This window comes from Hypanus sabinus, chromosome 13 (genome assembly GCF_030144855.1).
Source record: "Hypanus sabinus isolate sHypSab1 chromosome 13, sHypSab1.hap1, whole genome shotgun sequence".
In the NCBI taxonomy this organism is placed as follows: domain Eukaryota; kingdom Metazoa; phylum Chordata; class Chondrichthyes; order Myliobatiformes; family Dasyatidae; genus Hypanus; species Hypanus sabinus.
In genome coordinates, this window is record NC_082718.1 from 100,307,551 (window position 1) to 100,323,380 (window position 15,830).

Consider the following 15,830-nt stretch of genomic DNA (forward strand, 5'->3'; position numbering starts at 1 on the left):
GTGCAATAATATCTTTTCTGTGTATGATGTCACAACTTGCAGCATAAACACTCCATATATTTTCAATTAGCACTTAGCTCCCAAAGGTCAAACTAATTAATTGTTTTACAAAAACTTTCAAACAGATTATTTCCTGTTTTAATCAAAACAATTTGCATCATTTAAGGAGAGTTTAGAATTTTGCAAAGCATTTTATTGTCATACAATCACTTCAACCAGCAGTTTTAGCCAAAAATAATCTTAGACACCTGAAGGACGCTAATGATCTCATTATATTTATGTGCTTTGCAGAGTGCTTGCAATAAAGTCACCAGCTTTAATTTGCACAACAATCCCCAACACTTGCCTCTAAGGCAAACACCTCACTCATCTTTTAGAGTTTGCATTAAGAACACGTAAATGGCATGCTTTACACTTAAACGGATCATTAACCTGCTGTGAATTAATCCCTTTTGAAAGGCAACAAGACTACGACATCTATTAACACAGTACTAATATTCATTTATAAATTTACAATTCTGAGGGGCTTTGATCAATTTACCCATCAAATGCAATATGTAATGGATAGATTACTTTGCACGTTGCAGTCAAGTACAAAATATTTGTACATGAATAAAAATTGATGGAAACTTAGAAGGCGACACAAGACATCAATAGTCCTCAATGTAATTAACCAAAACAATCTAGCATGTGATGATTAAACTCACCAATCATATCATCGGTTACACTTATTACCTCCTACAAGTACACATTCCTTCTGCATGCTTGAAAATCGAGTCCAAGGCTGGGTTATATAAATTAACATATATTCCTGGAAACATTTTCCATGCCACACAACATGTGTGGATAGTATGAAACTGCTTTAATGCTTCAGGCGATGTTACATTCTAAGTGAATAAAAAAAGAAAAACGTAATCTGATTTAGTTAAGGACAAAGACCTTTCCCAGAAATCAGAAAAATAAGCACTGAGGCTGCAGGTCTTTTGAGCAGAAGGGCAAGGGATATAGGAGCAAATGATCGGAAACCCACTATATAAACCATGCTAATGTGCAGTGTCAGCTAAAACAAAAGATCTGACAAACTTGGATTATATTCTTGGGAGATCTGGAGACTGGCAGTATATAAAATAATGAGAGGAGTTATTGAGATAAGATTGTCAGGTCTTTCCCAGTATGGAAATGTCAAGTACAGGAAGGCATGGGTTTAAGGGGAGAAAGCAAAATTTCTTAAGAAATTTCAATTTATAGAACAGATCACTCAAGGACTTGGGCTATATGTATTTTTTTGATGCGGACTGTTTACTTGCTACCTTGTATTGCTATATGTGCCAGGAGGAATGTTGGCTGTATTCATGGATATTCCTGTATGGTTGAATGACAATTAAACTTGAACTTGAGATTTACAAGGCATTTTTCCCCCCACACATCTAGTGATAGGTACTTGGAAACTAATTGCCGGACAGTTGGTAGAGGCAGATACCATAACAACATTTAAGAGGCAATTTAGACAGACGTGTGAACAGACTTGCAAGAGAGGAATAGACATCTGCAGGCAGATGGGTTTAGATTGGCATCATTGTCGCCACAGATAATGATGGATAAAAGGACCTGCTTCTATGATGCAGCATTCCATATCCTATAAATACTCCAGTACTTGGGTTAGAGAGTGGGCAGGTTTTCAAATGTGATGAACAAATACTTCAACTTTTGAGGAGTGCCAACCAAACAGAATCTTCCTTTGATAAATTCACCAAGATGTGATCACTTCCAGTAAGTGTTGAGAGCAGTTTCTTTGAAAGTCTCTTGGAGCATTTTCAATTCAATTTTCTAATTGTTACAACTTACAATCTACTGCATATTTAGCCCTTGCTATAGCTAACTTTGCTTCTGTTTCAAGGTTTCACCATTTTATCAATTAAACACAGATACATTTTGCATACAGATGGCATTCATCGTCTAGCTGTAATCTTTTTCCAGCTGACTGTAGAATCTACTTACAACAAACTTAATAATGGCTCAAAATAGAAACTGGGAAATCAAAAGGTGTGTATTCTATTTATCTTAACCAGAAGATTGTATCTTTATATTGATGGAAGATATCCTTTTCTTTAAAGCAATTACATAACCATGCAGTATAATCACAAATATCAATAAGGAGAAACCAAGTGAGAACTACTGAAGAAAGATAAAATTCTTCATCTGTGAAATTTACCTTCTGGCATTTTCTACTGATACGAAGTCACAAAATGTTTAGTTGAGAAAAAAATGCAACATCCCTTTTAGCCATTCCACTGAAGCACAACTGAAACTGTACCCAAGTATGTGGAAGGGAATCAGTACTATGATGAAGGAAGATGAATAATTGTCAAAAAGCAATTTAATTTCCTTCTATTTTATACTTTTCTTAACATTGATACACTTTGCAAAAGATTTAAAGAAACTAGCTCAAAATACTCCTAATTTCCCTACTGATTTTGAATAGAGATTGCGTAACAGAAGATAAAGCATTTCTCTGAAGAGCTGAAGGATACTAACGACATCCTGTGAAAGGAGCAGACTTGATTGCAATAGTAACACACTCTTTTCTTTGACGGTTCCAACCACAATGTTATTGTATAAAACAATATGAAGTTTCTAATCTCTTCCTTGAGTTGTGCATTCTTTCAAAATTTACCATAAGGAAATGTACCCAGAGATTGCATTTCGATAATTTAATAATTTATTAATCTAAAAAAGTGTGTAAAAGTATAGCTCTCATCCACAAGATATATGAATGACATTAAAATGCCTGCAGTTTTATCAAACTCGCTTTTAGTGTATTTGTTTCAGCAATACAGAATTAAAATGAACTTCACTTATTTTATTTTATATAAAAGAAGCCCACAGCAAAATGCTCAGAAGAAAAAACTTCATATTGGCGTGAAATGTACAGCTGTTACATTTAAAAATGTTCTGAAATATACATACAAGCATGCTAGCAAACCCAGGTTATCAGTAGACAAACTTTTTGGTATGCCATTTCTGAACCTTGAATGCCTTCCAACAGAAGAAAAATGAAAATCTTCTGTAAATAGATTCTGATGTTCAACTGGGGCTTGTATGCTCAAACTTTTAAAAATCCACAACTAAAATATGCATATCCACGGGAAATATACATACAACTTTCTCACATTGAAGTACATAATATAGGATTTTATCTATTGCCATTTATTTAATTTTTTGCACAAAAACCTATAAATATTACTTCACCAGAATCTTTTAACTTAAAACTTAAATAAAATGTCAGAGGGCTGAATTTGCACCTCCAAAAATATGAAGACGAGCATTTATCTTCATCAGTAAAGTCTTAGATAAAAATGGCCTTTAAATTGAAACACCCATTTTCATCTACAGTCTGATGAATTCTGGGAGGGAGAATGACAATAAAATGGAAAAAATTACAAACTTCTACTTACAATTTTCACCAAGTTAACTTTTTATACAATTTTACAATCTTGATTTTCCTCTTCAAAAGGCCTTGTGAAATTTTTCTGATTAAGAAAAAATAGTACTGCAATTTGTCAATTTTACACTGTACACAATAGATACAAACTGTTTTGATATATCTGGTTTATATCTACAATACAAAGAAAGTCACCAAAGGCGACTCAAATGCACAATAAAATATCATTTACAAGCACTAGCTAGTTGATATTCCCCCACTATATTTCCCCGATTTCACAATACTGTGTTTTTAAGAATGTACAATTTATCATGAAAAATAAATTCTGTTTTAGCAATGATGACAAGTATAGTTTTTGAAGCTGTAACATAAAATTTCCAAAACAGTTACTAATGTGGAAGAGCTGTATAATGTAGACCATTGATGCAGCAGTATCAAAGAAAAGTGCTCTGCATGTTAATGCTCACACATTGTAAAGAATTGGACGTGGAATGAATTTAATTGTCTTGAAATGGAAGTTTGATATTTTTCCTTACAACATCTTCAGATCACTGATAAATAGCTGATGATGCATCGTGTCCTTCATCAAGAAAGTGAGTGGGTCTATGTATAACACAATTTGCGGTTTCAAAGTAAATTCATAATGGCATTGTACATTTGAGTAAGCACCACAAAGTGGACTGGTAGACAGGACTGGCGATCTTGCGTGGCAGGGTTACAGTTGAGCCATGATAAGGCATTATACTGTTCCAGCACAAACCTAAAGAAGAAAAAGAAAAGTAAGTATCCCTTTCAATTTTAATTAAATGGGAAAAATCAAAAAGTAATAGCATGTTGACATAAACCTCAAAACATCCGAAGTTCGATTGGAATCCAGAGGGTGAGGATGAGTGTGCTTGCCAGGAAGTAGTTCATCAGATTGTGCCAGGGAGACATGGTGATGCAAAGAGGCCTAATGCAAATAATAAGCAACATTTTAACAAGGTCAGGTCAAAGACTATAAATACATCGAAAAACATGTTTAATTTTATTGCCAGTTCATTTTCCAATAGATTGTGCATTGTTCTGGGTAATTCTTCAACTACTGGTAGCTTTGGACCCTATATAACAAAATCCCCCAAACGCATTCAAGTTTTGTTTATATTCCGATGCAAGTCATCTCAGTATTTAGTACAGCAGCATGTACAAGAAATCCAAGAAAAACAGACAGAAAGCCAGTTCCCAAACACTCATGCACATTTCTTCTAATGAAATGCAAGGACATGTATTGCTTCCAAGGACTGTAAATGCATTTAATTTTGTGGTTGTTACATAGAGATCTGTCAGTGAATGCCTGGCACCTCAAGTCATCAATTTATTTATATAACACTTAAAGCAAAATCTCCCACAGGGCACTTTAAAGTAACATTAATTAACAAAACTTAAGACTAAGCCATATTCAAGGATACACAATCATATGTCCAAGAGCTGGTCAAAGAGGTCGAATTTGAGGAATGCCTTAAGAGGAAAGGGTAGAGGCAGAAACAGGTTTCAGGATTCCAAAGGGCAAGGCCTTGCCAGCAAAGGACAGAGCTGCAAAATGGTGGTGGGATTAAATATGGATAATGATTGCTCAGCTAGAGTTGGAAGTGTTCCAAATTTGCATAACATTACAGGAGTGGAGGACTTTGCAGGTGAAGGCAGGATTGAGTGAGGCAACGTAAAAGTTTTAAAACTAGTGAAATTTAAAGTGGGAATATTTTTTAAACTGTATCACCACACAGCAATAGGCAGAGGGATGGTGGATAAAGGGTTTCTGATGGGGACTGAAGCCCAATAAACCTTTGATTCATCCAATATTGATTGTGGAACAAGCAGTCTGATAATTTTAGAGACAATGTACAGGGGATCTGGAAATAATGGGAAGTTCACAAGAATGCTTTTAAAGTTATGTGATGAGGGGCAACGCAAGGGTAACAGGGGATTCTTGGAGGACACAAAAAGTTACAAAGTGACCCTTATTCACACCCAGCTCCTCAATGGAAACCATTACAGGTTTCCATCTTTACATGACAGAATGGAAAAATTATGGAATTACGTAAGCATCAAGAAATTCAGAGTACCCATATGTGGAAATACTCCAATTAAGTGACAATTAATGTTCCAGCATTATGATAGCCTAAATTTGCCCGACGTGCATACTCACAATAGTCTTATCTACAACAATGATGGACTGATAGATAAAACAATTGATGAAATGAACTTGCCTTTAAAAACAAAGGACATTGATTTTGAGCATGAGGGCAGGCAGACCAAAACCATTGAGGAAGGTTCTCAGCTTTAGCAGTTGATACAAAATATCCAAGAGCAAGTGGTTGCTGGAGTACATTTGCAACTTCCTCATGAGCTTCAGTGGAGAGTAGCCGCTCACCACCTTGACCCTATAATAAGACCAAATATACATTTGCAGCAGCCAAAATGTTCATTGTGTCAAATATAGCATTATTATCCTATGATTCACTAATTGGATTTTAGATTTATAAAGGAATTGCACAACAAAATTAATCTTTTAACCAGATGCAATGAAGCAATGTAAGTGGGTGCTTCGTCACAAGTGCAAATCTCCTTCGAGATATTAACATAAAATGTGACTTGGCAAGCATGCAATTCACTCACCCCTCCCCAAATATCTGAGTTAATCATTATAAAGACAGTCCATCATTATATCATGTACAATCACATAGTCTTCACCAGAACACTACTGTATAATAACATTCTGAAATGGCAACTGAATGACCAACTTCCATACACTTATATACCAAATAATAACTGAACATTAACTATATCGTACATGTGATTTAAAGTAAAACAGTTTTTCTTCTGTGTGTGTAGATAGCTGGAGTTAAAATGCCTGGAGTTTGAAATGATTTGAAACAGAAAATGCTGGAAATACACAGGCAGCATCTGTAGGAAAAAAAACGCTTGTGTTCAGGTTGATGACTTTTCTTCAGAACTGGGGAAAAGAAAGACATGGGTTAAGTTCACCAAACTTCCCAGTTGTGATGAATGTTTGAGCTGAAATGTTAATTCATTTTCTCTCCCAACAGATGCTGCATGACCTGATTATATCCAGCAATTTATGCATTTTTCCCTAAATTTCCAATATCTGTAATGTTTTAATACAAGGGAGGACAGAATCAAAAGCAAGAGGTCTGTGAGAAGATCATTGATGAATGGCTGAATGGCAAAATTAGTAGATGGACTGTCTGAAAGAACATGATAAAGGGGACTAATTCTGTGAGAGGAGTAAATTAAAGATGAATAACACCTGAACATGTAAAAGTTGGAGGGAAATCTGACCTGCTGCCATTCCCCTCACTGTTCAGGGGAATGTTCCTTTGACAATAGTCAAGTCACTGGGACTCTGGCACTGAGGCTCAGAGGGAGCAACAGTGATAGCAGACTCAATAGTCAGGACATCTGAGTAGCTGCAGAAAATTCTCAAGGGGAAGGGTGAAAAGCCAGAGGTTCAGCAGAATGAGCTTTGGGAGTTGGGTAATAAATTAAAATACATGACCTTGAGGGTAGTGTTCTCTGGATTACTCCTAGTGCCAAGTGCTAGTGAGTCCAGGAATAGAAAGGAGATGAGGCTGAAGTGCTGGTGCAGGGGTTCAATTCTTGAACAATTGGGATTTCTTCTGCAGCAGAGATCACCTGTACAAGAGGGGCAGGTTGGACAAACCAGAGAAGACCAGTATCTTTCTGGAGAAATTTGCGTTTGCCATCAGGGAGGTGGGACTCAAGAGAGCAAAGTCAGGCACATGTGCAGCAATCAAAAAGTGTAAACCTAGTAATCAGGATAGCCATGATTACAGTTAAAGGGCAGAGAGGTCCACTGCATAAAAACTACATCAATTTCAATACAGGTAGATTAACAGATAAAACTGATGAACTATGGGAATGTATTTCCTCTTGGGACTGGGAATATTGTGGCCATAACAAACGTGGCTGAGAGACCGACAGAACTGGCAGTTCAATGTTCTGGGACATTGGTGCTTCAGGTGCAACAGATAAAAGTGAATTGGGGTGGGGGGGGGAAGTGTTGTCTTTTTAATAAGGGAGGACATTACAGCAGTGATTAAAGTGGATGCTCAGGAATCATTTAACAAGGGCATTTGAGTGGAACTTAGAAATAAGATAGAGATTGTCGCCTTGCTAGGACTGTGGTATGGACCTTCCATTTGTCAGTAGAAACTTAAAGAGCAGATATGTTGAGAAATTGCATGAAGTTGTGAAAACAGCACGATAGTGCTAGTGGGACATTTCAATTGTCCAGGTGTCGAGTGGGCAATCCAAGTGCTAAGGGTCTAGATGGGGCAGAACATGTGCAGTGCATCCTGAACAGTTTCCTCACGGATTGTTATAAGGAACCTACTAGGAAGGATGGACTCTCACAGTCTCTTTGCAAGGGCTGGGAGTCCAAAACTAAAGGACACAGATACAGGATAAGAAGGGAGAAATTTAAAAGAGACCTGATTATAACTTCTTTATAGGGAGGGCAGCGAGTACCTGGAATAAACTGCCAGAGGAAGTGGTTGAGTCAGATACAATTGAAACATTTAAACATTTGGATAAATACATAAAGGGGAAGGGCTCAGAGGGTAATGGGCCAAAAGTGGGGAAGTGGGACAAGCAAATTGGATGCTATGGTCAAGCAGAGATCAGTTGTACTGAAGGGCCTGTTACTGTGCTGAATTGCTCTATGACTTCAGGTCCTTCTTTCTAAAATTCTGTTGTAGTAAATTCATTGTAGAAATGCAAATTTTGTCATGGAGGCAAATACAAGAAAATCTGCTGGTGGCAGGAGGCCCAGGCAGCATCAAGACCCTTCTTGAGGACTTGAAATCCTGAAGAAAGTTCTTGGCCCAAAACATTGACTGTTTACCCTTTGATTTTCTATAGTTAAGGAATGAAACCTATACTGATAAACAATTGCAGAATTACACCGGCATTTTAAGTACCAATATTCCCAGATCTCTCTATGCAATAATATTTCCAAAGCTTCTCAAACTATGGGCCAGATAGCTTTATAGTCTGTCAAAGGTATAAATAGCCATGATTTTGAGATATACTGTTGTAATTGACTGGGTATTGATAGTGAATGATCAGCCATGATCTCAGAATGGCGGTGCAGACTCGAGGGGCCGAATGGTCTACTTCTGCACCTATTGCCTATTGTCTTTTGTAATGAATCTGTCAGTTCATTCTGATACAGTAATTCCTTGGGGAAATCACTGCTTAGATCTTGTCAGATCAGACTTGACACAAAATCAGACACCCCTCTGATTTCAATGTAGATTTGGAGTTTAAGCATGAGAAAGCAACATCATTATTTTTGCTTCAATTTTAAAACATTATTGTGCTTTAAATAACTTTATAAAAACTGTTCACTTAAATTATCATACTTTAAAATGTCTCTGAAATCAGTGTCATTTCAAGCTTTTAGTCAGTAGAGGTCTAGTCCTAGATTTAGTAGTTGTCAAGAGAGTTACTTGTCAATAATAAATTATGTTGTTGACCCTTTGTTGCAGAGGGAAAGAATAATAAACTCTCTGGATATGGCCCATCAGGTCAGGAGAAAACTGAACATAGGCAATGGTTGCTGATAGGCCATAATCTGGCCTACCCAATTTTGCCAATCCTGCTAAATTGAACTAAACACAGTCTCAACACTATCCATTTATTTCAACCTTTCCTGCTCATTTAGCTTATCAATTTTGTAAACAGTAGATATTACAATTAGTATTTCTCCTTCCAACCTCTAAAGTTTTGCGTATAATTTGATTATTTCCACCTTACCCTGCCAGCTTCACTGCTGTGCTGAAAATGTGAACTTGCACCGATGCCAGTTGGTGAATCAGGAGAGGTGAGATTACCAGTTATTAGTATCCGGATATCATTATCAAAGTCTTCAGCAAAAATATCCTCGTCCAAAATTCCTATACCATCTGTTTCAGCAAAAACAAAATTTTAATATAAACATTTTTGCACAAAGCAAATGCAAAATAGCCAAGAGACCGACTGTTCTAAACATAGCCGCTCCATGCTCAACTTCCCTTGAAGGTTGATTTTCTGTGTTTTCACATATTTCATGCAATATGTGCATTAATGACTTAACTTCCATATTCCTGATGTATATTCTTACCCTCAATCACCTGACCTAATCCTTTCGAAGTTTTCTTCTAAAATCAACTTTCTCAAACTTTTCATTTACAGTGATCCAGATTCTTCCAACTTAGTTGGGGGGGGGGGGGGGAAATCCTTTTACCTTTGAGGAATTCTACAAATGATTGAAACAGGTTAGTCACTTTATTTAGAGAAGAGAAATGCTCGGTCAAACCTCAGGTGTTTTGATAATGACATGAGAGTTCAATATTCACTATCCCAACAGAATCTACACTGAATTTTCTAATCTTTTGTAAGTCCTTGAAAACCTGTAAACTATTTCTGCACTTTTAAAGGTCGTCTGTTTATTCTTTGTAAAATGAGGTGGAACCAATGATTAATCAAGAATCAAAAAGCTTCCTGCTTTTACATTCCATAGCTTAGTTCATAAACCTCTTCACTCCAATTGCAAAGAACACACTGATATTTCAATGTTCACTCAGGAACAACAGTGCTAATTGAATCAGCTCTAAAAGGGGCTACTATTAACTACAGACCAAGCACCAGTGAGATAATGAGCTCCTATGAACTGATCAAACATAAATAACATGGCTTGTTTGCCAAACTGTCCTGATACATTTTCCAAGCTGGTAAACTGATAAAATATTCTCAAATTTTGTTTCTGCTCTCTGGTTTTAATAAAAACCATTTTCCCGAGATTGGCTAGTAGAGTTTAAGTGATATCTTAGACAGTCTGAAGAAAATGCATCTACAGATATGTGGAAAAGGCAATTCTCACCCACTGATTATGGAGCAGCTACAAACACAGCACTTTATTCCCTCAAGTTAAACTAGATAAACATTGCTTCTAATTTCTGAATCTAAATATGTCTGTGCTTAGAAAAAGAATGAATAAAAATCATAAAATGCTCACCTTGGTTACCAAGGCCTTCCAGAGCTTCAGTATTGGCAACAACTGTAGCAGCAGATGTTGGGAAAACCAGAATGTGAGTACAGGATGCATCTTGTGGGGTGTTTAGCTGAGATGTTTGCAAATTGAGAGCTGTGCCACGTCCAAATACAGAACCCATTGTGACAGCATCTTAAAGAGATCCAGAAATCAAATAACTGTCAGAGTTTAACTTAGGGATAAAAGTTTATTAATTTGCAGGTAAACTACTAAATATACATTCATGAAATACAGGTGTGCGCCGCTTAACGTCCAGTCGGACGTCTGATCCCATATACGTCCGTCGTCCTGATCGGAGAGCGTGACGTAGTGACATAACCAACCAAAACTTGTCTACATAAAAGTTCAAAAAGTGAAAAAAATTAAAATGTTAAATAATAATAAAACTTAAAAATTATTTTGTATGTATGTATTATAGCATACAATATGCAGTTTTAGTGTAAGTTCTTGGCTAGTCAATAAGGGTACAGTACAGCGATATTTGATATAGGTTCACCAAGTATATAATGCGGTGTTCGCACAACATCCATATAGAACAACGTCAGGTTCCGTGGAATGTATCAGGGTCGTTAAATGATGCATACCTGTATTTAAAAAGATTTCTCAAAAAATTATTACCTGGCATTACAACAAATGAACCCTGTGGCTCCAAGGCAACCAAGCAGGCACTGAGAATTGTGGGAGAGTCTGCAGCAGATATACCACACATTGCGCATGTCTCCTTCAACTGTTTACTCGTAGACTGCAGTGAGCGCCGTCCAATGAGGATACTCCAATCTGAGGAAAAGATATGATTTATGTTTTAATGAAGAGAAGCTTCTATCAGGGTGGGGGGGCTTTGTTATAAAAATGTAATTGGTCTAAATTGCTAGTTACTACATACAGTACAGGACAGACAGATTCCAGTAAGGAAAGTAGTACAAGGACGGCAAGATAAGAGAACCTTGGATGTTGAGAGAGGTGGTGAACTTAATCAAGAAGAAAAAGGAAATATGTAAGGTTTAGCAAGCTGAAATCAAATAAAGGCCTCAAGGATTATAGAGATCAGAAAAGAACTCAAGACAGTATTAGAAAAGGCAGGAAGGACCAGGAAAAGTCCTTGGAAAGTAGGATTAAAGAGAATACCAAGACATTTATACATAAATCACGAGGAAGCGAGTAGACCTTTCAAGTATAAAGGAGGTAATGTGTTTAGAGGTGAATGATTTAGGCAAGATCCTAAATGTACTTTGCATTTACGAAGGAGGAAGATGTGGAGAACTAGGAGATCAATGTGAAGCTCTGCTAATTTGCTGGGGCATTTCAAGATAAAAGAGGAGGTAATGTCCTTTTGATCGACGAAGATTCTTGGGGATAGAATTTATAAGCAAGTGGACAACTACAGCCTATTTAGGGCCAGTCAACTTGACCATGCGGGGCGAGTTGCATGCTCTTCCTGTGAACATGTGGGTTTCCTTCCACAGTCCAAAGATCCACTGGTTAGTAGGTTAAAACTAGTCATTGTAAATTTCTCAGTGATTATGCTAGGGTTAAAGGTGGGTTGCTGGGAAGCCCAGCTCATTAGGCCAGAAGGGGTTGTATATCTAAATAAATAACTTGTGCCTTACTAACTTGGTTTAACTTTAAGGTGATGACAGAGGTGATTGCTGAAGGTAGAGCTGTGGGTGTTGTCTATGTGGATTTCAGTAGGATGGTTGAAAAGGTCCCTTATGGGAGGCTCATCCAGAAGATTAAGGAGCCTTGGACCCACAAGTGAATTGGTCATTTGAATTCAGAACTGGCCTGCCCATGTAAGATAGAGTAGTGACCGATGGGACTTACTTTGGCTTTCTCTCTCTCTGTTTATGTATTGGGCAGCACCAGACCATGGATCCCACTGTCGTCATTGCTGGTTCCAATGACAACCATGAATTACATGGCCTTCAGTTCTGGTTCCAGCCTGCACATTGGCTACTACCACCTCCAGACTCAGACCTTCCTCACTACTGCTTGGCCCCCAGGCTATCCTTTCCCAGACACCGCTCTCCAACCACGGGTCTCTCAGGTTCCCCCATCATCCCTTGGGTCCTCAGAGCATCCATCTTTCTTGCACCCTAACTTCCCTGAACATCACAACACTCTCCCGTCTGTTGACACCACCAACTCTCCTCCTCATTCTGATCCTAAGTCTAAGCCTTGCCATGCCTTCACTTATCCTTCCAACCATCCCCTCTCTGAGGCGGGACGTTCTGTCCTTATCAAGGGTCTTTCCTTTATTGCTTTTCACCTGCAACAAGCACTTCTTTTGTTGCTTCTGCCTCCGAGCACACTTCTTTGGCAAGAATTTCCAACTTTGCACCAATTGTCCCTTATCCCATTTCCAACCCGCCTCCTTTTCTTGGGCATCCCACTCTAGTTCTCTGCCTGCTCTTGATCTTTTTATCTCCAGTTGCCAATGAGACATCAACCAGCTCAACTTCAGCATTTCTCTCTCTTCCTCGAACCTTAATCCCTTGGAATGCACCAGCCCCCACTCTCTCTGCACCAATCCCAAACATACAATCAAACCCGCAGACAACCTGCTGTTGCAGCAGATGACATTTATCTTACTGAGGCCAGGCAGCAACTTTCGGATACCTTCTCTTATTGACCCCTTGACAAGGTCACTACTTCGGACGATCAAACAATTGTTTCCCGCATCACTAACTTAATTCTCTGCCAAACTCATTGTTCCCTTCCCCTACTTGTTTCCATCTCCTCCCCAAGAGCCACAAACCTGACTATCCGGATAGACCCATAATGTCTGCCTGCTCCTGTCCCACTAAACCCCTGTGTGCATACTGGAACTCCATTCTATCATCCCCTTTGTTCAGTCCCTTCCCACCTACATCTGCAACACTTCACATGCTCTCGATCTCAACAACTTTCAATTCCCTTACAAATATACAGTACTTATAAAAAGCATTCAACCCCTTGGAAGTTTTCATGTTGTATTGTTTTACAAAATTGAATTACACTGGATTTGATTTGGCTTTTTTTTTTGACACCGAACAAAAGATAAAGAGTTTCGTGTCAAAGTGAAAACAGATCTCTACAATATTTTCTAAATTAATTACAAATATCAAACACAAAATAATTGATTGCATAAGTATTCACCCTCTTTAATATGACACACCAAGTCATCACTGGTGCAACCAATTGGTTTTAAAAGTCACATAATGAGTTAAATGGAGATCACTGTGTGCAGTCAAGGCATTTCAATTGAATGTAGTAAAAAAAATTACATCTTTATCTGGAAGGTCCAACTGCTGAGGCATCAGTATCCTGGTATAACCTACACCATGAAGACAAAAGGACACTCCAGGCAACTCCACAGAAGGTTATTGTAAAGGACAAGTTAGGAGATGGATACGAGAACATTTCCAAGTCACTGAATATCCCTTGGAGTAGTTAAGTCAATCGTCAAGAAATGGAAAGAATACAGCACAGCTGTAATTCTGCCTATAGCTGGCTATCCTCAAAAGCTGAATGACTGTGCAAGAAGGGAACTGATGAGGGAGGCCACCAAGAGACCTAAGACAACTCTGGAGGAGTTAGAAAAAGCTTCAGGGTCTGAGATAGGAGAGACTGTGTATACAACAACTGTTGCCTGGGTGCTCCACCAGTCGCATCTCTAAGGGAGAATGCCAAAGATAACCTCACATGAAATCTCAGCAAAAGTTTCTAGAAGGCATATGGAAGACTCTGAGTTCAGCTGGAAGAAGTTTCATTGGTCTGATGAAACCAAAATTAAGCTTTTTGGCCATAAAACTGAACACTATGTTTGGCGTAAGCCAAACAGTACACATCATCAAAAACACACCATTCCCACCCTGAAGCATGGGCGTGGCTGCATCATGCTGGGGGAAGCTTCACTGCAGCAGGCCCTGGAAGACTTGTGAAGGTCAAGGGTAAAATGAATGCAGCCAAATACAGGGAAATCCTGGAGGAAAACCTGGTACAGTCTTCAAGAGAACTGAAACTTGGGAGAAGATTTGTTTTCTAGCAAAACAATGGCCCCAAGCATAAAGTCAAAGCTACAAAGAAATGGCTTAAAAACACCAAAGTTAGTGTCCTGGAGTGGCCAATCAGACCTCAATCCAATTGAGAATTTGTGGCTGGACTTGAAAAGGGCTGTTCACTCATGACCCCTATGCAATCTGACAGAGCTTGAGCGGTTTTCTAAAGAAGAATGGGGAAAAATTGCAGTATCCAGATTGCAAAGCTGATAGAGACTATCCACACAGACTCAAGGCTGTAATTGCTGATGAAGGTGCATCTATTAAATACTGACTTGAAGGGGGTGAATACTATGCAATCAATCATTGTGTATTCTATTTGTAATTAATTTAGATCACTTTGTACAGATGCTTTCACTTTAACACAAGTCTTTTTTCTGTTGATCAGCGTCAAAAAAAGCCAAATTAAATACAATGTGATTCAGATAGAATTCAGAGTTCATGTAAAGATAATGCATTTCTAATGGAAAGACTCTTAACAGTGTTAATATGCAGAAGTAACTTGGTGTCCAAGTTCGTTGTTTCCCAAAAGTGGCTAATGGCAAGTTTATAGTATGCTTGCCTTTGTGCGTTGAGGAACTGAGCTCAAGAGTCAAAAAATTATGTTGCAACTTTATAATCTAGTTAGACCACATTTGGAGTATTGCTTCAGTTCTCTTTGCCCCGTTGTAGGAAGGATGTGGAGGCTTTGAAAGATGCCTACCAGGATGCCTCCTGGATTTGGAGAGGTTGGACAAACTTGGGTTGTTCTCTCTAAAGCAATTGCGGCCAAGGAAAGACCTGATAGAGGTTTAAAAGATGAGAAGCATAGATAGAGCGGACAGCTGGTATCTTTTACTCCCAGAATGAAATGTCTACTATTAGAGGGCATGCATTTGAAGTGAGAAAGCAGTTCTTTAAACCGAGAAAGTGGCAGATACCTGGAATGCACTGGTTGGATATTGGTGAAAGCAAATATGATAGAGGTATTCAACAAATTCTCAGATAGATACATGAATGTGCTAGAAATGGATGGATCTGGACATTGTGTAGGCAGATGGGATTAGTTTAGCTGGGCATTTGATTAGAAATTTAAACTACACTGAGTACAACACTGAGTTAGAAGGCCTCTTCCTGTGCTGTGCAGTTTGTTCTATGTTCTACATGCTTTGTTTAAAACAATTCCTTAAAAGAATGTTCCCTTAGTTCCCAGATAGGAAAGGCATATCCTGATATGTATTGAGACCAGTCATGTACA

At 38.2% G+C, this 15,830-nt stretch overlaps 1 protein-coding gene across 2 annotated transcripts in view; it reads right to left on the minus strand.

Moving 5' to 3' along the window:
* Positions 1 to 2,701: 2,701 nt before the first annotated feature.
* LOC132404207 (mediator of RNA polymerase II transcription subunit 13-like) overlaps positions 2,702 to 15,830 on the minus strand; it is a 201,915-nt gene continuing 188,786 nt past the window's right edge. For both annotated transcript variants that reach the window (XM_059988297.1, XM_059988296.1), the window contains exons 26-31: positions 11,175 to 11,333; positions 10,521 to 10,688; positions 9,281 to 9,429; positions 5,689 to 5,862; positions 4,288 to 4,394; positions 2,702 to 4,202 (exon numbers count right to left, since the gene is read on the minus strand). In XM_059988297.1, the coding sequence (XP_059844280.1) occupies positions 4,070 to 4,202; positions 4,288 to 4,394; positions 5,689 to 5,862; positions 9,281 to 9,429; positions 10,521 to 10,688; positions 11,175 to 11,333 (890 nt within the window). In that variant the 3' untranslated portion in view covers positions 2,702 to 4,069. The remainder of the gene's footprint in view (positions 4,203 to 4,287; positions 4,395 to 5,688; positions 5,863 to 9,280; positions 9,430 to 10,520; positions 10,689 to 11,174; positions 11,334 to 15,830) is intronic.